We start from the raw sequence: 23,490 nt of genomic DNA, 5'->3' as shown, positions 1-23,490 counted from the left end.
TTATTTTGATTCAGGGAAGTTCTCCACTTTTCCAACATAAGGTGCTCGCTTGACAGCAATAGGCTGACATTCCTGCAACGATATAATTAATTTTTTAAACTTTTTTTTTCTTTTCTTAATGGTGAAGTGAAAACATAAAAAATAGAATACCTAACAGTCTTGATGTTTTGCAACTTGGCCTAGATGTTAAAAAGGAGGAGGAAACGGACAAAATTCTTGTCAATTTTACTTGTCCAGATTATTGAGGGACAGCTGCATGGCCATCAAGGTAGCATAAAGACTCCTAATACCTCCTCCCCCTCCTTACTTCCACCCCACCCACCCCTCAAATTCTAGTTCTGCAGAATTTCAGCACCATATCAATGAGTTGAGATAAATCAAATTCTGGTTTCCTCCAAGAATGGTCACATCATACACAGAATTCTGAAGCTGTTTTCATAAAATCATAGAAATTGCAGAAATCATTTAGACTTATAATCCAACTATAGACTTATAATCCAACTACGAGTTCAGTTAAAAGACTTAGTAAAAATTGCTATGGTTTGATTGTTCTATTTTTGTCAAAGGAAAGAGAAAGGAACATTCTGGAACCTCCCATTTCATGAAACATACAAAACCTCAAATATTTGTTTAATCAAGAAAAGAAGCAATATATAAATACTGACCTGATCCCGTTGCCTGATTCGCTTGTAAACATATTCTGGGAAAGGGTCACAAGGAACGTATCTCCCCTCTCCTGCTTTGATATGAAAGACTCCACTTTGAAAAGCCACTTTGCCCCGTAAAATGGTCACAAGGGGAACTCCATGGCAAACCATTCCTTCAAATATATTATAATCATTGGCGTGGTGATGTGTCTTTGCTGAAATAGTCCTGCATTTGAAAGAAGAACATTTTGGGTCTTCTGTTTTAATCCAGAATTTAAACCTTCTGAGAACTTTTCAAAGCTCAAAACAACAACAACAACAACAACAACAACAGAGCAGCAATGTCAAAAATACTCCTTTGGAAGTTCTACTGAAGCAGACAGAGTTTTAACTAAGTTACAGTTTTGAGACAAAATTAATATTGATATTTATATGATTGTTAGGTTTTTAAGTGTACAGCGCCCAGAGTCAATCTGGGAGTGAGATAGGCAGTCCCTAAATTTGATATATTAATAAAAATAAATTAGAAATATTTTCCTAAGAAGGGAAAGTCTCTTCCCATTTTGGAACCGTACAGCATGTCTATGAACACTGAAGAGGCTTCTGTAGAACCGTTCATGTAGTCATCAGTTTGAAAGGAAAGAAACTCTGAAATAGTAATAGAGTTCATTGAATCACTGAAAATATTCAAATGGAAAAGCTTCAACACACTAAAAAAAAAAAAAGAGTCTGAAAAATGGCTAAGGAACTGTTTGCCTGAAGCTCCTTAAATCAATGTTGGTGGAACTAAGTAAGAGTTAGGAAAGCTGATAGGGAGAATAACTCAAAGATAAAGGGAAGGCCCAGACTGATTGAACAACTACCAAGAAATTACTCAACATAGAATAATACAGAGAGAGAATGAGAAGGAGGTACTCAAAGGCTGCAGGAGTGCAAATAGATTTGTTTTCTATAATTCCTATTGCAAACACTATTTGAAATTTTCCAGCTGTGAATTTTCCCTTCAAATACTTTTGACTTCAAGTTTATTTCATAGAATTCCATAAGACATTTTGAAAATGCTTTCTGGCTGTATTCATGGGGACGTTCAACTCACTGCATGCTTATGGATTGGTTTCAACCTAAGTTATGTTGTGACTGATGGCATGCAAAACATTCGTTATGTGGCCCTGCTTGATTGATCATTCTGAATGTATTTTGAGCTAGGATTACTTCCTAAATGGTTGAAACAACCATCTTGAACTTTGAAAACTTCCAAATTTGAAACCTTTTTTGTTTATCTGTGTTTGCAGAGGAAAGAAATAATCAAGGAGATATCTTTGTAAGTTGCCTTGATTTCTCAGAAAAGAGACCATAAAATGCAATTCATGTTCATAATAACACATAGCATAGATTACATGTGGCATATATCCATGATCCCATAGAACACTTCAAATATTGAAGTGCTACTGTAAATAAATCAGTGAAAAAAGGAATTCATTTAGCACAATACCAAGTGCTTTAAGTTACCCATATCCTTCAAGTTAGGTAAAGAAAGGTTTTGACATAAAATCATAACATTGGAAAAGGTAATTAAGGTCACTGGTCCAACTCTGTTCATTGCAATATTAAAACATCCTGAACAGATGGATTCATAATTAGCATCTTTGCACAAGCCGGACAGGTATATTGGTATATAAGGGGTTATATATAGATGCAATATTCTATAATATTTTTTCTCATGACACCTATTCTAATTTCTCTTCCAATGGTGTTGTCCCTTGTAAATCTGCACTCTCACTGCTTCCAATATAATTTTTTCATACAAATACAGCTTTCTTACCCTGTTAAGTATAATATAATTCAAAGGGGTATTCTCAGTTTGATTAAGGAACAATGCCTTAAGAAGGTTTTTGCTATTTACGTAAGAAGGGTAAATCCAGGTTAGGACTTTTAGACAAACTGAGATACAATCAGCGCAGATGACTCAGTGCACGATCAGCTTGTTAAATGAAGTAGAAAGAGCAAACTTCTCAAAATGAGGGTAGGGGACTGAGAGTATCCCCAAGATGAAGGTGGGGAATAAACACTGTCACCAAGATCTTTGCTTCTCACAAAGGATATTGGTAACCAGGAAAGGCCTGGTTTCTTTCTTTGCTTTAATGATATCAAACATGCAGGAATAAAGAAATACTTGCTTGAACCTGCACATATTTTCAGACAAAAAATCGACAAAGCCCAAGCCAGAAACCATAGATTATCCAAAAGCATCTATTACTTATTCTTCCATAATTGCCAGTTACACTTCATCTCATCTCAATACAGCAGATGTTAGCCATTTAACTTTTAGGAAGGCCTTGAAAACTTGGTGGTTCCCACAGGCATTAGAGCTAGGATGCTAGAGAAGCTTGTCCCGTGTGCCCCAAGTGTGTCTTTTGTTGTCGTTTCTATGGATTTTTGTTGTATTGTAAAAAATTTTGCCACCAAGAGTTGCACTTTTGTGAGTTGGGGTGCCCATACAAATCTTTAAAATAAATTCAATAAACAAATGTACCTTCAAATCAGATACCACATTTTGGGAAACTACCACTATCCAGAACTGTACAAGTAGTCCTCAATTTACAATTGATCACTTAATATGGATACTAAGGTATTTACAACCTGGTTCCAAAGTTTTGACAGCCAGGCTTCCCTGTTGTCATGTGACTGCATTTTGGGTGCTTGGCAACCAACCCCCATTTATGGTTCTTTGCAGCATCCCAGGGTCACATGACTGCGATTTACAACATTTTTGCTAAAAACCAGCATCTACAGTTTCTGGCAAAAAATACTCCTTAGCAAACATTTTGCTTATTGACCGCAGCTTAGCTTAATGAGTGTCACATTTGCTTTACAACTGCCAGGTTTGCTTAACAACCACCACAAACAATGGTTATAAAATTGGGTTGGTTACAGGGTGACCTGCTTTACAACTGTCACAAGGTATGACCGTAATTAGCAGGCTTAATTACAGTCATAAGTTGAGGACTATCTGTAGATTCTACTGCCCAAGATTTCCCTGCTGTAATGAGATGTAGGATTCGTTTAAAATTATAGCAATACAGTACATTCTTTCCGAATTAACATCTCTGTCTATAAATTAACTCTGAAAGTTTTATGCCACTCTCTGTTCTCTTTTCTTTGGCGATACCTTCCCCCTTCAATTGGTAATGCAGTAGTAGAAACTCTTTTTATAGGAGATGATCCTAATTTCACAAAACAATCAGCATCCAGGGTCAGAGTCATCTCTTGGAACACCACTTATAGACTCCTTCAGGCCTAAAGAGGTAAAAGAACACGAACAGCCTTCTCTTATATCCATCAGAGCTGACGGCGGTTCCAAGCCAGCTCAATAAAATGAAGCAAAACAAAACAAATAAAAAATGCAGTAGTTCTAAAATGCAATTTCCCTGAGCAAAACTAATTTACTCTCAGCACCACAAACTTGCCCAGATCAAATAGGATGCTTCGAAGGCAGGCTGAAGGTCACAATAATATCAACTTTACAAACTATTACTAGAATCCTAAGGTTTCCTATCTGGAACCAGGGACAAAATACAGGGACAGAAACGTGACACAAAACAGAACATTCGGGGCTTGTTAGGGCAGCAGGCAAAGTCAGACACACCTCCCCAATTCACTGAAATGATGACTTTCATCTGCCAATATAGATCTGTTATTTGGACTGAAAATCAGGATTCTAATAGTTCCAAAAAGTAGAAGTTGCATTACTTTTGTCATAGTTAACCATCTTACCGAAATACCACATATTTAATACTACTAAGGTGACCAACTGTCCTCCTTTAGGGAGGACAGTCCTCCTTTTGTAAGTTCTGTCCTCCTTCGAAAAGTGTCCCCCTACATGTCCTCCTTTTCGATATTTGAAGACTAATCTGCAGGGCTTTTTTTCCCTCATAGAACACTCAGAACGGCGTTCCGGCACCTTTTTTTGATGGGTTTCTTTTCAACTTTTGCATGAGCTGTGCTACTCCTCCTATTGGCTTTCGAAAACCAATAGGATTTGCTGCTGAGCGCGCCAAAACACCCGGCTGACAAACTTTGCACATGCAAGTTGTCTGTATTATTGTTGCAATGAATAAAATGTTTCTTTTATTTACGATATATTTTTCTTCAATTTATTTGTGTCCTCCTTTTCATTGTAAAAAAGTTGGTCACTTAATACTACACCTTCAATTTTGCAGATTTTAATCATACCCTCCAGGGAGGCCCTTGAGGCTCTGTCTTAAGCTCACTCAAACTCTGTAAGATATTTAGCAGCAGAGGAAATAGCCACAGCTTTTGGGCCTGATATATCTTCTCTGCCCAGCAAACCCACATTCCCAGAATACAAATTTATGCAACATTTTCCTTTTGAATGTCACAATACAGAGCTTTGTGGTTGATTGCCACAAAAGATACCTTCCACCCATGTTCAGATTCTCTCTTCCTCCCTGTCCTTCCATACTGCAAACCATCTACAAGGACTTAAGCAGATATAGGTTTGGTTAAAATCTAGTCAAACAATAGAGCACAATGATTTTACAAAAGTAGGCCAAGTGGATGTGGCTAGGACAGTTTCCAAATGAGAGGTCCTTATAAGGCATCCCACTGAATAAAAGGTAGGGTGAAAAGGCTGACTGTGGTGCCTAGATTTCTTTGGCGAAAAGGTAGATCAAAAATGTACAGGTAATTCTTATGACTGTAATTGAGCCTGGAATTATGGTCATAACTTATAGCAATAGCAATAGCATTTAGACTCATATACTTATATACTACCCCATAGTACTTTATAGCACTCTCTGGGCAGTTTACAATGTAAGCATTATTTGCATATTGCCCCCAACAATCTGGGTCCTCATTTTACTGACGTTAGATAGATTTTACCTGTCAGGATCGAACTCCAGGCTGTGGGCAGAGTTTGCCTGCAATACTGCACTTTAACCACTGTGCCACCAGGGCTTAATACCACCATTAAATGGATCACTATGTGACTGCACCTGATTTTGCATCCTGTTTTGCCTTGATCATTAAATTAATGCTGTGTCATTAATTAAACCTGGTAGTCATTAAGCAAATCCATTTTAGCCAATGGGTGGGTTTTTTTGCAGAAAACTGGAAGTAAACACCAGTTTGGGGCAAAAAACATAATAAATCACAGTCACATAACCATGGGATGCTGCAAATGGCCATAATGGCTGGTTGCCAAGTGCTCAAAATGTGATAATGTGACTGCAATGTGAGGGGCAGTTGTTGTTGTAACTCTGAAACCAGGTTGTAAGTATCTGTGGGGAAGTCTGTCATAATTTTAAATAGTTGGTAAACAGCCAGTCATAAAACAAGGACTAAATCAGGGGCATCTTCAGGATGAATAAAAAAGGCAAGATGGTAGCACGTGTAAAAAAAAATAGGGTGCAACTGAAGTTAAATGCCAAACAATTATTTTAATTTATCCAGGTTATAAATTTATAACAATAAATTAAAAATAAATAAAATACATCCACTTTTGTTCTATCTATAGCATTGAAGTTTATCTATCTGTTGTGAATGAGACCATTTGCTATTCAGCATATATTTTATGATGGACATTCTTTCTTAATAACCTTTTATTATTTTTCATCCATTTTTCCACTTATCATTAAAATAGATTTCCAGCAAGAATTAAAGTCAAACCAAAATAACAATAACACTTAACATCATCATACTTTTTCATTATTGTAAATTATTCATAAAAGATAAAGGGCAAGTTCATCATACTAAGTATGTCGTTTTTGTTTTATGCTGTCACAGAAGTAAAACAATGATATTTAAAAAGAAGCTAGCCAGGAAAATAGCTTATTCAGAATTAAAAGTTAATGAAAGCCATTCATCAAATATTGCATGATGATAGGGTCCACTAATTAAACCTGGACAATTTATATTGAACCAAGCAAAGTTTTACATTTAGGCAGGAAAAATCAAAGGCAGACTGGGCGAGACCTGGCTTTAAAAGAGTAACTGTGAGAAGAACCTTGGAGTCCTAGTGAATGATCACTTGACCACGAGCCAGCAGTGTGCAGCAGCAGCCAAAAAAGCGAATACAATCCTGGGTTATATAAACAGAGGCATAGAATCAAAATCTCACGAAATATTTGTGCCGCTTTATAAAACCCTAGTAAGACCACACCTGGAATACTGCAGCCAATTTTGGTCACCATATCACAAAAAAGATGTTGAGAGTTTGGAAAAAATTCAGAGAAAATTAACTAAGATGATCAAAGACCTGGAGACTAAAACATATGAAGAACGCTGCGGGAATTGCGTTTGGCTGGTCTAAAGAAAAGAAGAAATAGGGGAGACATGATAGCAGTATTCCAGTATTTGAGGGGCTGCCACAAAGAAGAGGGGGTCACGTTATTCACCAAAGCACCAAAGGGCAAGACTAGAAAGAATGGTTGGAAACTGACCAAAGAGAGAAGCAACCTAGAATTAAGGAGAAACTTCCTGATAGTGAGGACAATTAACCAGTGGAACAGTTTGCCTCCAGAAATCGTGAGTGCTCCATCACTGAAGATTGTTAAGAAGAGGCTAGACAGTCACTTGTCTGAGATGGTATAGGTTCTCCTGCTTGAGCAGGGGGCTGGACTAGAAGACCTCCAAGGTCCCTTCCAACTCTATTCTATTCTATTACAGCATGAAAATGCTTTCCCATATTCTTCCTAGGTAATGTTTTGGTCTATCTTGCAATCTCAGAACTCTCTGATGCTGAGGTTTAAACTAATAGTAATAACCAAGCCCAACCACGATTCATTTTTGAGTGCAGATAAAATCGGTCTGATCTGTCACCTGCTATCTGGTACATGATCTCAAAATCCTGTTCTTCAAAAAAAATGAAGAAAATAGGGAAAAAACTAGGACCAGAGGTTTAGTCTTCAGAGCTGGCCCTGATGACCGATCGAGATTGGATCCTGCGACATTATCCTGGGATATGTATATTTGCCTTCTGTCAAAGTTGGTTTGTTGGTAGGTAGTTTTATGAAAACTAGCCTTGTCTCAGATGAAGCTCTCCAAATGCCCTAGAGCTCATTTACAGGGTTTATGCATGCTATAAATATAGGAGTTAGAGTGCCTGATCTTGAGGGTGCCAAGTTGAAGGAGGCTGGTTCACTATGACTATGAAATTCATCCAGGCTGCTTGCTGTTGTCACAACAGTGAATAATGCTAGAATTTAAGGAGGAAAGTATAATTATCTGCTACATCCTCAGGGAAGAGAGCGCTGGCATGTTAAATTTATGGATTCAGAAAAGATATAAAATGAGTCCGAAAAACAAATAAACCTTGAGTGTATTGTCGAAAAACTGGGAGAATTAAACTACTTTGACTTACAAGCTGATTCTGAAAAGCAAAACAGGATTTATAGATTTATTTACAGTATGTCCAGATAAATAGCTACAGCATTATGTTAGCCCTCTTCAACCCTCCTGTTGTATTAAGTCAGTGATTCCCAGACTGTCTTAGTATAGCCTTTGTGTCATGAGTCCTTCAAATGCAGAACTGAGGCTATGCCTCAGCCTTTCTCAACCTAGTATATTCAGAAAGGCTTCCAAAATTCCCTAACCAATATGATTGGGGAATTCCAGAATTTCCAATTCCAATACAGTTAGGTTGCATCAAGTTGAGGAAGGGTTATGGTTTCAAGAAATACTTATCCCTAGGTTTGATATTTGGGATCTGTTGCCTAGAGTTGGCAGAGATTAAACACAAAATCTTGCACACAAATCAAGTGTACACCATTTTCTTTGAATACCTGGATTATTACTCAAAGATGCAAAACAGTTGTGTCAATAGCTTGTAGTTTCACTTGGTATGCATCCCCAACTTGTTGTCCTCCAGATATATTGGATTTCAACTATCATAATCCCCAACAATATATCTGGAATGCAACAGACTGCGACCATTATTTAATTTAATTTAATTTATTCAATTTCTACAGCTGCCCATCTCAATCAGTGACTCTGAGAGGCTTACAATTAAAAAAAATAACAATACAATTGAAACAATAAAAACATATTAAAACAGTATAACAATAAAAAAACTAAATGAAAAATTTACCTAAAATAAATAAACATTTATTTCATTTCTTAATTGTATATCAGCTCAGCTAAGCTCCACACAGTTGCCCTGACTCTACCCCAAATTAAGGGATTACGTGGTCATAAAAGGGGGGTTTTATATAAGGGAATTGTTATTTTCCTATCTGATTAGCAGTTCAGACAGATTTCTTTAAAAAGAAAGGTCCAACTATGCAGATATTCCTCTGCATAGAATGTACTGTGCCCGGGACTAACTATCTTGCAAATAGTTCAAATCAAATGTCTTCTGTTCACCAGAATTTATGTCTTAGAAATGTATTCTTTTTGCTTTACCCAGAGACATGATGGACAAATGGGGTTGGATTGGTCAGGCCTTACCTTGTAGCTTTGGGGTCCCAAATGACAATGTCCGCATCAGAGCCCACGGCTATTCTTCCCTTCTTTGGGTATAGGTTAAAGATTTTAGCTGCATTTGTGCTAGTAACGGCTACAAATCTGTTTTCATCCATTTTGCCATTGTGCTGTAAAACAGTATGAGTAGATTTTTAATAAAAACATGCGAAGAAGGAAAAATATTCATAAGCTTAGTGCAAGTGAACCCCATTTTGTCATTGGATACGAGATGGGCAGCAAATAAATGTTATACAGGTAGTCCTCCACTTACAACTACAAATGAGCCCAAAATTTCTGTTGCTAAGTGAGAAATTTGTTAAGTGAATGTTGCCCCATTTTATGACCTTTCTTGCCACAGTTGTTAAGTGAATCAGTGCAGTTTTTCAGCTAGTAACACGGTTGTTAAGTGAATCTGGCTTCCCCATTGACTCCTTGTCATAAGGTCGCAAAAAGGGGGTCACATGGCCCCCGGGACACTGCAACCATCACAAATGAGTCAGTTGACAAGCATCTGAATTTTGATCACATGACCATGGGGATGCTTCAATGGTAGTAAGTGTGAAAACACTCATAGGTCTCTTTTTTCAGTTGTAACTTTGAACGGTCACTAAATGAACTGTTGTAAGTCAAGGACTACCTGTATATATATAAATAAATAATAAAATTCCTAATCTGGGGAAAATAATTCCCATATACCAAAGGTACTGTACCAGGACTTTCACAGTGTGGTGGGGGTGTAAAAAAAAAAAAAGTAAAGATGGCAGCCACGGCCAAGCAGTCAGGACTCCACTCATTTTTATGTCCATAAAAAGGGAGCACAGCTTTAATTGTATATTTGTGGTTGCCACTTTGGAATTTTTGACACCACCTTTGCGTTGATCATCTGGTCCTGGACAGAATATTTCAAGACATCAAATTTCAACTCCCAACAGCTAATCAAAAACATAGCACCAAGGTAATAATTTTCTAAGAGAAACACATAGTTTGGAAACAGCTCCAAATTTATAACCTGGATAAATTAAAATAATTGTTTGGTATTTGGCTTCAGGGAAATCAAACAGACTAATACAGTACACGAAACCTGCACACATTCTTAAAATTCATACAGCTTATCACTATAATAATTCTGAAGTGGGAGCCCAATAAATAAATAAAACCAAAAGAAGTCTTTTCAAAGGTGGCAATAATTTAGAGAAAATATAGAGAAAGGAACTGCAGCAATCAGCAAAACTGAATATGTATATTATAGATAAAATTCCTGCCTAAACAGAAAGCTTGCCTAAATGAATTGCTAAGGTTCTAAATTTGATGATATTAATATAAATTGCTTCAATAATTTTGCATATGCTGTCAAGAAAGCTCTCGCCGTTTCTTAAAAGGTGGAACTTAGGTGCAAATCAAATACTAGATTACTCTCAAATTTAGCAATCCTGTGCATATTTAAAGTAAAAACACACATAGGAACTCAATTCCAAGCAGGTAAAAAGGTTTTTACTCTTCTGCTATGGAACTGATTTGGTTCCTTATAATTATTAACTGTATTTGAAGAATAACTTTCAGTGGTACAAATGAGATGTTCCCTTTTGGTGCATAGAAAGATGACATTCCTATTGATAATGGGACAAGAATAAAGACATTATCAAATAACTGAATCCTCTTTAATCCCCACAAAGGTCCCAATCCAGATTGAGTTCCTATGTCTATTTTAAAAATCTTTTTATCTCCTTGCTCAAAATCTATATTTGAGTAGCCTTAGTAGACAATGATCTAGTTATTTAGAATATTTTATCCTACTTGTATTCTTAAAAGGCATTTAAAGTGACTTAGCTTGATCTAACTAGATGTTAAGGATTAAGAAAGGACATAATGATAGAAATATATTTAAGCATCTAAGACAGGGGTGTCAAACTCAATTTCATTGAGGGCCGCATCAGCATTGCGGTTGCCCTTGGGAGGCCGGGTGGGTGTGGCCAGGGTGGGTGCGGCCTACTGGGTGGGTGTGGATGGAGTGGGTGTGGCCTATTGGGTGGGCATGGTCAGCTCTATATCGTTCGCTTCAAGGGTGCCTGTGGGGCAGGAGTGGGACAGATCTGAGGGTCTTTGGCAGAAGGGGATGGGACCAGGGCAAGTGCCAAAGCATGGTCCACTGGAGGAGCCTCACTGTTCCTCTCAGGACATGCGGGGGGGGCTGGATGGTGGTGCGGGCTGCCCGGAGCCCTGGGCAGCAGAGGTCAAACACCCAGCCTGGCCCTCGAGCACCCACGATACCAAGCCCAGCTCCACTTCCCCAAGGGGGCGCCCAGCTGCACTTATCTCCTCCTCAAGGCTGCTGCTGCTGTAATTGCTCTCCTTAGCCAGGTTACTCATGATGGGTACGATGGCAAAGTCAGAGGGAGGCCCATTCCCTCTCCATGGGAGTAGACCCAGCTTTGTATCCAAAGCTTCCTTAGCAATAAGATGAGATGCGTTTCAGCATAGATGGCCACCACAAAATTGTACATTGGCTCCCGACCGACGTGGGCCAGGGCCAAGGCAGAGGGGGCCGTTCCTTCACTGTTTCCAGGATGGCTTCGCGGGCCACATGAAACCACTTCGCATCCGGCCCCCGGGCCTTGTGTTTGACATGTCTGATCTAAGACAAACATTTATATTAACCCCAGTTCCTTGAATTTATGTAAAACTCACTTTTTTTCTCAACAATGGAGTTCAAATAAAGTTGGATTTCTAATGTTCTTTCCAGGCAGCTAATTCTAAGAATTTACCTGTCACAGTCGGGATCATTTCCAGGTGCCATACCGTATCAAGAGCAACTCAGAGCAATTTATATAGTCAAATCAGAAATATTACCAAAATAAGTACAGTAACAAAACTTCTATCTTCCAGGAAAGAGAAATCAATGATAATTATATATTCAAGCATACCTTTGAAAGCATTTAGTTCAGATCAGAAAGCTAGAGAAAGGAGCAACCATTTTTGAGAGTGCATGCGCATACTTTAGATTTAAAAGGAAAAAAAATATTTTAGTGCATCCAGAGGGTGCTCATGAAGCACCTTTCTGCAGCTCCTGAAGTTAAGCATGTCTTTTGTTGGGGCTTCACCATAGTTGAAATGGCAATCATGCAATACTAGGGAAAGATGTAGCTGCTGTAAATGAGGACTCTTTGTTCTTGTCTTTACTATTGTATTAGAGAATGAATTGAAATCCTACTTACCACTCCTTTTTCCCAGATTACAGACATCCGGTCTTCCACTCCATTCACTCCATTTGGGATCTTCGTGAAATTATTTTTCCCCACAGCCTTCTGGCAGATGTCAAATGTACAATTATCTGTTGCAGTCACAGTCAAGTCACCACTTAAAAAAATAAGGTAAAAAAAATATTATTACTGAAGTGGCAATAAAGGGCAAGATAATTTTATATGCTCCAACCAACCTTCCAATTCAGAATGATACATCCTACTTGCTTCATTGTTTAAATCTTAAAAACATTTAAGTAACAAGAAATTTGCTGAAAAATGGTAAGAAAATAAAAAATGAATGACCTATAAAGAAATCCCATCACCTTCAAGTCAAACCAATAAAACCCTATTTGTGGAGATATCAGCTTGTATTCAACTATACCCCCAAATTAGTTGGAACAATGGGATAAGATCAATGAAAATAAAGTTCTGCTAGACCAGTGGTTCTCAACCTTGACAATTTTAAGGCATGTGGACTTCAACTCCCAGAATTCTGGGAGTTGAAGTCCACATGCCTTAAAATTGTCAAGGTTGAGAAACACTGTGCTAGACCAAGGCAAACGTCCTATTCAACTACCTCAGGAAGCTCCTAAGATCTTGATAGCCCTCATTTATTGCTTCCCAAAGACGATATTGCTCCCTAATGGCGCTAGAGTCATCATTCTACTGTAGTCCTGGTAGTCCTCAACTTACAACAGTTCATTTAGTGTTCAAAGTTACAATGGCACTGAAAAAATACTTATGACAGTTTTCCCACTTACGATTGTTGCAGCATCCTCATGATCCTATGATCAAAATTCAGATGCTTGGGTTGACTCGTATTTATGATGGTTGCATGTGCCGAGGTCATGGAATCACTTTTTATGACCTTCTAGCAAGCAAAGTCAATGGGGAAGCCAGATTCACTTTACTAATTTAATGATTGCAGTGATTCACTTAACAACTGTGGCAAGAAAGGTCATCAAATTGGGCCAAAACTCACTTAACTGTCTCACTTAGCCATGGAAATTTGGGGCTCAGTGGTGTTCATAAGTAGAGAACTACCTGTACTATTTTGAGGGGGGAGATGAGGGGCAGGCTTAGATTCCTTTCATTAACCAATGAAAGGAAACCTGGAATGCTGCAGTAGAAAGGGTATCAATGCCTTGGAGCCACATAATCCTTTCAGGAAATAGATATGATAAGTGGCTGCAGTCCAATGCTTTCTATGGAAGCGTTCCAAATAGTTGGAAATTGACCAAGATAAGCTGGACAAATTAGGAGGAAGCTGGAGTCAGGCTAGAAGAGAAGAGAAGGATGAAGAAAGCAACCTATTGAAATTGGCCCCTAGTAAATAGAGACTTGTTACAATATGGCCATCTAGAGGGCAATAGCTCATCCAAGGGGCTGATGTTGAAAAGCTAAGCAGGGTTAGACCTGGTTATTATTTGCCTGGAATGCCACAAAGAAAGACCTGAATTGAAGCTAGATGGGAAGTTGAAAAACATCTCAGGATATAGCAGTGGCAAATCATTTCTACAGTTTTGCTAAGTAAACAACATGGATATGTCTCTAAGGTCAAGCTTGACTCAAAGAACTCTTTCATTTTTTATCTTTGTGATTGGTGAAGTTTCCCTTCCAAAATCAGCTATTTTCTGAGAGGGTCCATGATATCCTCTCAAAATAAGCTGTGTATGACTTTTATTCAATATTTAGCAGTTTCCAAACAAACTGGGAAAGCCACACTGAAGGTGACAAATATATATATATACACCAGAAACATAATTATTTTCCCCCAAAAGGAACATTAAAAGTCCTTTCCACATTTTTTACATTTTTCTTCAAAATCCATCGAAACACATTACTGTATTTTGCCTTTTTGCTTATGCTGGTTTTAACAGCTACTTAGGATCCATTTATTAAAGGGCTCTTGTGAATGATGAACTTTTTTTTACTTTGCTAGAAGATTCATGAGGAAGTCTGGAGTGGAAGCATCAGGCCTCAGTGGAGGAGCCATGACGTGAGCGGCCGCCCAAGACCAGTCCTTATGCCAATATTGAGTGCCATCTGTACAAAGGCTTGCAGCTATAGGCTCACCATACACAATTTTGCCTATGAAGACAAGAACGAGGCAAATTAATGGTAAGAAGAATAAAACTAATATCACTAACTTGCAATTCCACATCAATGGATTGGATCAGGTATAATATAGTCAATGCATGTGACCTAAGTGGCTGAACAGATGTTTGGGGGAAAAACTAATGATGGGGTGGGCAGTTTTGGGGAACACACGTACACTCCCTTCCCAGCTTTTCTGAGGTCACTGAAGCTTGCGACAGAAATTATTAGTTTTTGTAAATCATCTCAATGATTGTAGGTGCAGACTGGTCTTCCAATTATGTGTACACATAAAATCAAAATATATGCGTGCATGTTGGAATCAGCCCATATAGAAAAAGTGATCTGACAGGCAAAATGATAATGAAGGCTTAGAAAAGATGATTAGAAGTTAAATATTACATTGTGGTTCACATAATAATTAAAAAAAGGATTGATGTCTGTCTTCTTAAATAAAATAATGAAGAAAGATAACTCGGTAGACCAAAATTTAGTAGCAAAGTGCCAAGAATGTGGTAGGCCATGGCATACATCTTTTTGATCCCTCTCAGTTCATTTTTCTGTGAAGGAAACCCTAATTCCATTCATCTTAAAATTGCTAAGGTTGACAAACACTGCTCTAGAGCAGAGTCCCCAACTTTTTCGGCTTTGTGGACCAGTGGGGAGGGAAGGGAGACGGGATGGTTACGTGTGAGGAGTGGGCACATGGGCACGCCACCCACTGCTTCCACAAATGGAGCGTGCACACGCTCGCCTGCTGTTTGTGCAAGTGGGGGATGCACGCATGCGCGCCCACCCACCACTTCTGCAGACAGGTTCCGAATGGCTCAAGGCCCAGAGGAGGGCCACAACCCGGGGGTTGTGGATTACTGCTCTAGAGGAAAGGACGATGAAATAATAATCTATTAATGTAGAATCAGTAACTGGGCTGCAGCACAACTGTTAATTAGAGGAACTACTCCAATTTACCACTGATTAATTGTGATCATTCCTATCCTTCCCTGTCTCCCGAGTGATCTTTATATTAATAATCACACACATTTTTTAAAAAAAAAATCTATATTTTTGTTTTGTTTTTAAAGCTACTGGTTGTATGCAATAAAAGATAATATTACATGTTCACATGCAGCTACCCACCATCTGCAGAATCTTTAAATCAATATTGTTGAGGTCTCTCAGCCCATCTACTTTTGACAGAGAGATCAAACAAAACAGAATAACCATTTATGGTTATAAAGGCAAAAGCTTTGGGGCAGCCGAAAATAATGCTGCTTTGTAGGTTTAGAGGGAAAAACTAAGAATGTTTACTCAGTAGCTGATACTTATTTAAGAACGTTGCAAACTGCATTTCATATTATTTATCCCAGGGCTGCTTACCATGCAAATTGAAGCAAAACAAAACAATAACATTTATCATAAAAAATAAAACCACAAAAAGAATTTAAATTCAAATTAAAGCAGCTCTTTGAAAACTTGATATTTGAATCCTAGGCTGTTGAAGGCTACAAAAATTGAAAAATGAATCTATCCAACAGACACTTTGCAAAATTGGCAGCATAGTGTCCCAGAAAACCAAGTAAAACTTTGACTGCTATATTTTTGAACAAAGGCTGTAGCTATTGAACTACAATTGACAACAAAGAAATCTCTAGAGTTATGTACAAAAGATTTCAGTGTACAGATTACAGTACTACAATACTTAGGTTGCATAGACAATTAGTTGGCAGCAAAGAAACACCAAAAGCTAATTTTTTGGTGTTACCTAGTGATTGTCTGATTTACTTTTGCAACCCAGATGTTATACACACAAAAAAAAGAGAACCAGTTTGGTCTAGATATTAAGATACACGACTAGAAACTGGGAGGCTGTGAGTTCCAGTCCTGTCTTTCGCATAGAAGTTGGTTTGGTGACTTTGGGTCAGTCATTCTGCCACAAGGCCTCAGTCTACAGCATTAAGCTTGGAAGAGAAGCCATTTGGTCAATTCCTACAACTAATAGAACAATACTTGGTTGACTCAAAAAAAGTAGATGTTTGGAAGAAAAAAAGTAGTTACAGGCAAGGAATGGGCTGCACCTCACAAAAACAGGGAAAATATACTAGAAAAAGACTGGCCCAACTCATCAGGACCACTTTAAACTAAAATTGAGGGGGAGTATGACCAATCATTAGAATCTCTAAAACCCAAAACCAATCATGATCCCAAGAAAACAAATCAAACAATGAGGTAGGCAGAGACGAGAAAAAAGAAAAACCCAAACAACAATCAGGAGATGCAGGAGACAAGTCCACGAACAGGCATAAAAGTCTTAAATGCTTATATACAAATGCTCAAAGCTTGGGGAACAAACAGGGCGAACTAGAAGCAATAGTACACAGGGGAGAATATGACATAGTTGGCATTACAAAAACCTGGTGGGATGAAACCCATCAATGGAATGGACTGATGGATACAAATTATAGGTAGGAAAAAACAAAGGTACGACGAGTACAGATTGGACAAGACCTGGCTTAAAAACAGTAACTGTGAGAGGGACCTTGGAGTCCTAGTGGACGATCACTTAACCATGAACCAGCAGTGTGCAGCAGCAGCCAAAAAAGCTAATACAATCCTTGGTTGTATAAACAGAGGCATAGAATCAAGATCACGCAAAGTATTAGTACCGGTTTATAAAACCCTAGTAAGACCACATGTGGAATACTGCAGCCAATTTTGGTCATCATATCACAAAAAAGATGTTGAGAGTTTGGAAAAAATTCAGAGAACAACTAAGATGATCAAAGGCTTGGAGACTAAAACATACGAAGAACGGCTACAGGATTGGGTTTGGCTGATCTAAAGAAAAATAGGGGAGACATGATAGCAGTATTCCAGTATTTGAGGGGCTGCCACAAAGAAGAGGGAGTCACATTATTCACCAAAGACCAGAGGGCAGGACAAGAAACAATGGTTGGAAACTGATCAAAGAGAGAAGCAAGCTGGAATTAAGAAGAAACTTCCTGATAGTGAGGACAATTAACCAGTGGAAGAGCTTGCCCCCAGAAATCGCGGGCGCTCTATCACTGGAGATTTTAAAGAAGAGAGTAGACAGTCACTTGTCTGAGATGGTATAGGTTCTCCTGCTTGAGCAGGGGGCTAGATTAGAAGACCTCCAAGATCCCTTCCAGCTCTATTCTATTCTATTCTATTCTATTCTATTCTATTCTATTCTATTCTATTCTATTCTATTCTATTCTATTCTATTCTATTCTAACTAATTGCTATTGCTATAATCAGAGTAGCAATATTCTGTTATTATAGCCAATAAACATAGTTTTAGCCTTCCTGTGCAGTTGATTTCCTGCTCTGGCTCATCTGGTGGAGTGCCACTGCCTGAAGTTATCTGAATCTCAATGTAATTTTTCCTAGAAACTCCAGTAGTGAATGTACTGCACTGAATACAATATGTTTGCAAGTGGTCATAATAAATGCTTAGAAATAGCTGCAGTTTATTGCCTCTTAATGTTCAAGTCTGACTCCTCTCAGCCAANGCCGTGGATCCAGGAGGACTCCCAAGTTGCGGGCCTTCTCTGAGGGGGCCAAAATTTCACCCCCTATAGTCAGCGATGGGGTCAGCTGACTATGCCGAGGCGCCGGCAGCCACAGCCACTCGGTCTTGGAAGGGTTGAGCCTGAGTCTGTTCCTCCCCATCCAGACCCGTACGGCCTCCAGGCAACGGGTCATCACGTCCTCAACTTATAACAGTTCATTTAGTGTTCAAAGTTACAATGGCACTGAAAAAATACTTATGACAGTTTTCCCACTTACGATTGTTGCAGCATCCCCATGATCCTATGATCAAAATTCAGATGCTTGGCTTGACTCGTATTTATGACGGTTGCATGTGCCGAGGTCATGGAATCACTTTTTATGACCTTCTAGCAAGCAAAGTCAATGGGGAAGCCAGATTCACTTTACTAACTTAATGATTGCAGTGATTCACTTAACAACTGTGGCAAGAAAGGTCATCAAATTGGGCAACACTCACTTAACTGTCTCACTTAGCCATGGAAATTTGGGGCTCAGTAGTGTTCATAAGTAGAGAACTACCTGTACTATTTTGAGGGGGGAGATGAGGGGCAGGCTTAGATTCCTTTCATTAACCAATGAAAGGAAACCTGGAATGCTGCAGTAGAAAGGGTATCAATGCCTTGGAGCCACATAATCCTTTCAGGAAATAGATATGATAAGTGGCTGCAGTCCAATGCTTTCTATGGAAGCGTTCCAAATAGTTGGAAATTGACCAAGATAAGCTGGACAAATTAGGAGGAAGCTGGAGTCAGGCTAGAAGAGGAGAGAAGGATAAAGAAAGCAACCTATTGAAATTGGCCCCTAGTAAATAGAGACTTGTTACAATATGGCCATCTAGAGGGCAATAGCTCATCCAAGGGGCTGATGTTGAAAAGCTAAGCAGGGTTAGACCTGGTTATTATTTGCCTGGAATGCCACAAAGAAAGACCTGAACTGAAGCTAGATGGGAAGTTGAAAAACATCTCAGGATACAGCAATGGCAAATCATTTCTATAGTTTTGCTAAGTAAACAACATGGATATGTCTCTAAGGTCAAGCTTGACTCAAAGAACTCTTTCATTTTTTATCTTTGTGATTGGTGAAGTTTCCCTTCCAAAATCAGCTATTTTCTGAGAGGGTCCATGATATCCTCTCAAAATAAGCTGTGTATGACTTTTATTCAATATTTAGCAGTTTCCAAACAAACTGGGAAAGCCACACTGAAGGTGACAAATATATATATATATACACCAGAAACATAATTATTTTTCCCCAAAAGGAACATTAAAAGTCCTTTCCACATTTTTTACATTTTTCTTCAAAATCCATCGAAACACATTACTGTATTTTGCCTTTTTGTTTATGCTGGTTTTAACAGCCACTTAGGATCCATTTATTAAAGGGCTCTTGTGAATGATGAACTTTTTTTTACTTTGCTAGAAGATTCATGAGGAAGTCTGGAGTGGAAGCATCAGGCCTCAGTGGAGGAGCCATGACGTGAGCTGCCGCCCAAGACCAGTCCTTATGCCAATATTGAGTGCCATCTGTACAAAGGCTTGCAGCTATAGGCTCACCATACACAATTTTGCCTATGAAGACAAGAACGAGGCAAATTAATGGTAAGAAGAATAAAACTAATATTACTAACTTGCAATTCCACATCAATGGATTGGATCAGGTATAATATAGTCAATGCATGTAACCTAAGTGTGACCTAAGGGGCTGAACAGATGTTTGGGGGAAAAACTAATGATGGGGTGGGCAGTTTTGGGGAACACACGTACATTCCCTTCCCAGTTTTTCTGTGGTCACTGAAGCTTGTGACAGAAATTATTAGTTTTTGTAAATCATCTCAATGATTGTAGGTGCAGACTGGTCTTCCAATTATGTGTACACATAAAATCAAAATATATGCGTGCATGTTGGAATCAGCCCATGTAGAAAAAGTGATCTGACAGGCAAAATGATGATGAAGGCTTAGAAAAGATGATTAGAAGTTAAATATTACATTGTGGTTCACATAATAATTAAAAAAAAGGATTGATGTCTGTCTTCTTAAATAAAATAATGAAGAAAGATAACTCGGTAGACCAAAATTTAGTAGCAAAGTGCCAAGAATATGGTAGGCCATGGCATACATCTTTTTGATCCCTCTCAGTTCATTTTTCTGTGAAGGAAACCCTAATTCCACTCATCTTAAAATTGCTAAGGTTGACAAACACTGCTCTAGAGCAGAGTCCCCAACTTTTTCGGCTTTGTGGACCAGTGGGGAGGGAAGGGAGACGGGATGGTTATGTGTGAGGAGTGGGCACATGGGCACGCCACCCACTGCTTCCACAAATGAAGCGTGCACACGCTCGCCTGCTGTTTGTGCAAGTGGGGGGATGCACGCATGCGCGCCCACCCACCACTTCTGCAGACAGGTTCCGAATGGCTCAAGGCCCAGAGGTGGGCCACAGCCCGGGGGTTGGGGATTACTGCTCTAGAGGAAAGGACGATGAAATAATAATCTATTAATGTAGAATCAGTAACTGGGCTGCAGCACGACTGTTAATTAGAGGAACTACTCCAATTTACCACTGATTAATTGTGATCATTCCTATCCTTCCCTGTCTCCCGAGTGATCTTTATATTAATAATCACACACATTTTTTAAAAAAAATATCTATATTTTTGTTTTGTTTTTAAAGCTACTGGTTGTAACTATGCAATAAAAGATAATATTACATGTTCACATGCAGCCACCCACCATCTGCAGAATGTTTAAATCAATATTGTTTAGGTCTCTCAGCCCATCTACTTTTGACAGAGAGATCAAACAAAACAGAATAACCATTTATGGTTATAAAGGCAAAAGCTTTGGGGCAGCTGAAAATAATGCTGCTTTGTAGGTTTAGAGGGAAAAACTAAGAATGTTTACTCAGTAGCTGATACTTATTTAAGAACGTTGCAAACTGCATTTCATATTATTTATCCCAGGGCTGCTTACCATGCAAATTGAAGCAAAACAAAACAATAACATTTATCATAAAAAATAAAACCACAAAAAGAATTTAAATTCAAATTAAAGCAGCCCTTTGAAAACTTGATATTTGAATCCTAGGCTGTTGAAGGCTACAAAAATTGAAAAATGAATCTATCCAACAGACACTTTGCAAAATTGGCAGCATAGTGTCCCAGAAAACCAAGTAAAACTTTGACTGCTATATTTTTGAACAAAGGCTGTAGCTATTGAACTACAATTGACAACAAAGAAATCTCTAGAGTTATGTACAAAAGATTTCAGTGTACAGATTACAGTACTACGATACTTAGGTTGCATAGACAATTAGTTGGCAGCAAAGAAACACTGAAAGCTAATTTTTTGGTGTTACCTAGTGATTGTCTGATTTACTTTTGCAACCCAGATGTTATACAAAAAAAAAAAAAGAGAACCAGTTTGGTCTAGATATTAAGGTACACGACTAGAAACTGGGAGGCTGTGAGTTCCAGTCCTGTCTTTCGCATAGAAGTTGGTTTGGTGCTTTGGGCCAGTCATTCTGCCACAAGGCCTCAGTCTACAGCATTAAGCTTGGAAGAGAAGCCATTTGTTCAATTCCTACAACTAATAGAACAATACTTGGTTGACTCAAAAAAAATAGATGTTTGGAACAAAAAAGTAGTTACAGGCAAGGGATGGGCTGCACCTCACAAAAACAGGGAAAATATACTCAGAAAAAGACTGGCCCAACTCATCAGGACCACTTTAAACTAAAATTGAGGGGGGAGTATGACCAATCATTAGAATCTCTAAAACCCAAAACCAATCATGAATCCCAAGAAAACAAATCAAACAATGAGGTAGGCAGAGACGAGAAAAAAGAAAAACCCAAACAACAATCAGGAGATGCAGGAGACAAGTCCACGAACAGGCATAAAAGTCTTAAATGCTTATATACAAATGCTCAAAGCATGGGGAACAAACAGGGCGAACTAGAAGCAATAGTACACAGGGGAGGATATGACATAGTTGGCATTACAAAAACCTGGTGGGACGAAACCCAGCAATGGAATGGACTGATGGATACAAATTATAGGTAGGAAAAAACAAAGGTACGAGTACAGATTGGGCAAGACCTGGCTTAAAAACAGTAACTGTGAGAGGGACCTTGGAGTCCTAGTGGACGATCACTTAACCATGAACCAGCAGTGTGCAGCAGCAGCCAAAAAAGCTAATACAATCCTTGGTTGTATAAACAGAGGCATAGAATCAAAATCACGCAAAGTATTAGTACCGGTTTATAAAACCCTAGTAAGACCACATGTGGAATACTGCAGCCAATTTTGGTCATCATATCACAAAAAAGATGTTGAGAGTTTGGAAAAAATTCAGAGAAGAACTAAGATGATCAAAGGCTTGGAGACTAAAACATACGAAGAACGGCTACAGGACTTGGGTTTGGCTGGTCTAAAGAAAAGAAGAAATAGGGGAGACATGATAGCAGTATTCCAGTATTTGAGGGGCTGCCACAAAGAAGGGGGGTCACATTATTCACCAAAGACCAGGGAGCAGGACAAGAAACAATGGTTGGAAACTGATCAAAGAGAGAAGCAAGCTGGAATTAAGAAGAAACTTCCTGATAGTGAGGACAATTAACCAGTGGAAGAGCTTGCCCCCAGAAATCGTGGGCGCTCTATCACTGGAGATTTTAAAGAAGAGAGTAGACAGTCACTTGTCTGAGATGGTATAGGTTCTCCTGCTTGAGCAGGGGGCTAGATTAGAAGACCTCCAAGATCCCTTCCAGCTCTATTCTATTCTATTCTATTCTATTCTATTCTATTCTATTCTATTCTATTCTATTCTATTCTATTCTATTCTAACTAATTGCTATTGCTATAATCAGAGTAGCAATATTCTGTTATTATAGCCAATAAACATAGTTTTAGCCTTCCTGTGGTCAACTAAAGGACGAGACCGAGTAGACCACCTCACGGTGACGGACTTCAATAGACTTAGAGTTACATTAAAAAGGATCTTTGAGGTCATCACTTACATGACGTGACTTATGTTATACAAACGTTCACCAGTATTATTTACGAATCTTTATCGACGTCAAATAACGGAGAATTACAAGTTCAGACTGAGGAGAGTCGGTTATGTGCTTAGGCGGTGTCTGCAAAAACATGTGATGATGATTAATGGTTCACATTAAGGAGAAGGTTGGGAACCATTGACTTAATTGATTAACAGCCTTATAATGTTGACTCCAAAATAAATAAAGTAATGACATAATCCCCAACAAGAATTTATATGAATATACATTTGTGGGATCAGATGAGTGTTAAGAGATGTACATTAATATTTTCTACCTGGCCAGAACTCATATATAGCTGAATAGGGGTGATGAACAATACCATTAAAGTTGTCTGGTCCCATATCAAAAAAGTTATTCAAGAGCAGACATGGTTAAGAGTTGTCTAGTGCTGTCAGACTTAGT

General features: G+C 38.6%; 1 protein-coding gene across 1 annotated transcript in view; it reads right to left on the bottom strand.

Moving 5' to 3' along the window:
* The window catches only part of DPYS (dihydropyrimidinase), a 39,748-nt gene continuing 16,258 nt past the window's right edge, over positions 1-23,490 (bottom strand). Inside the window, exons 5-9 of the mRNA XM_029285200.1 lie at positions 19,446-19,602; positions 12,341-12,482; positions 9,114-9,256; positions 666-873; positions 1-72 (exon numbers count right to left, since the gene is read on the bottom strand). Coding sequence (XP_029141033.1) covers positions 1-72; positions 666-873; positions 9,114-9,256; positions 12,341-12,482; positions 19,446-19,602 — 722 coding nt within the window. The remainder of the gene's footprint in view (positions 73-665; positions 874-9,113; positions 9,257-12,340; positions 12,483-19,445; positions 19,603-23,490) is intronic.

Source organism: Protobothrops mucrosquamatus, unplaced genomic scaffold (genome assembly GCF_001527695.2).
Source record: "Protobothrops mucrosquamatus isolate PMUCROS unplaced genomic scaffold, P.Mucros_1.0 scaffold_168, whole genome shotgun sequence".
NCBI classification, from domain to species: domain Eukaryota; kingdom Metazoa; phylum Chordata; class Lepidosauria; order Squamata; family Viperidae; genus Protobothrops; species Protobothrops mucrosquamatus.
Note: the sequence above shows the minus strand (reverse complement) of the source record. Positions and strands in the feature narration are given on the sequence as shown.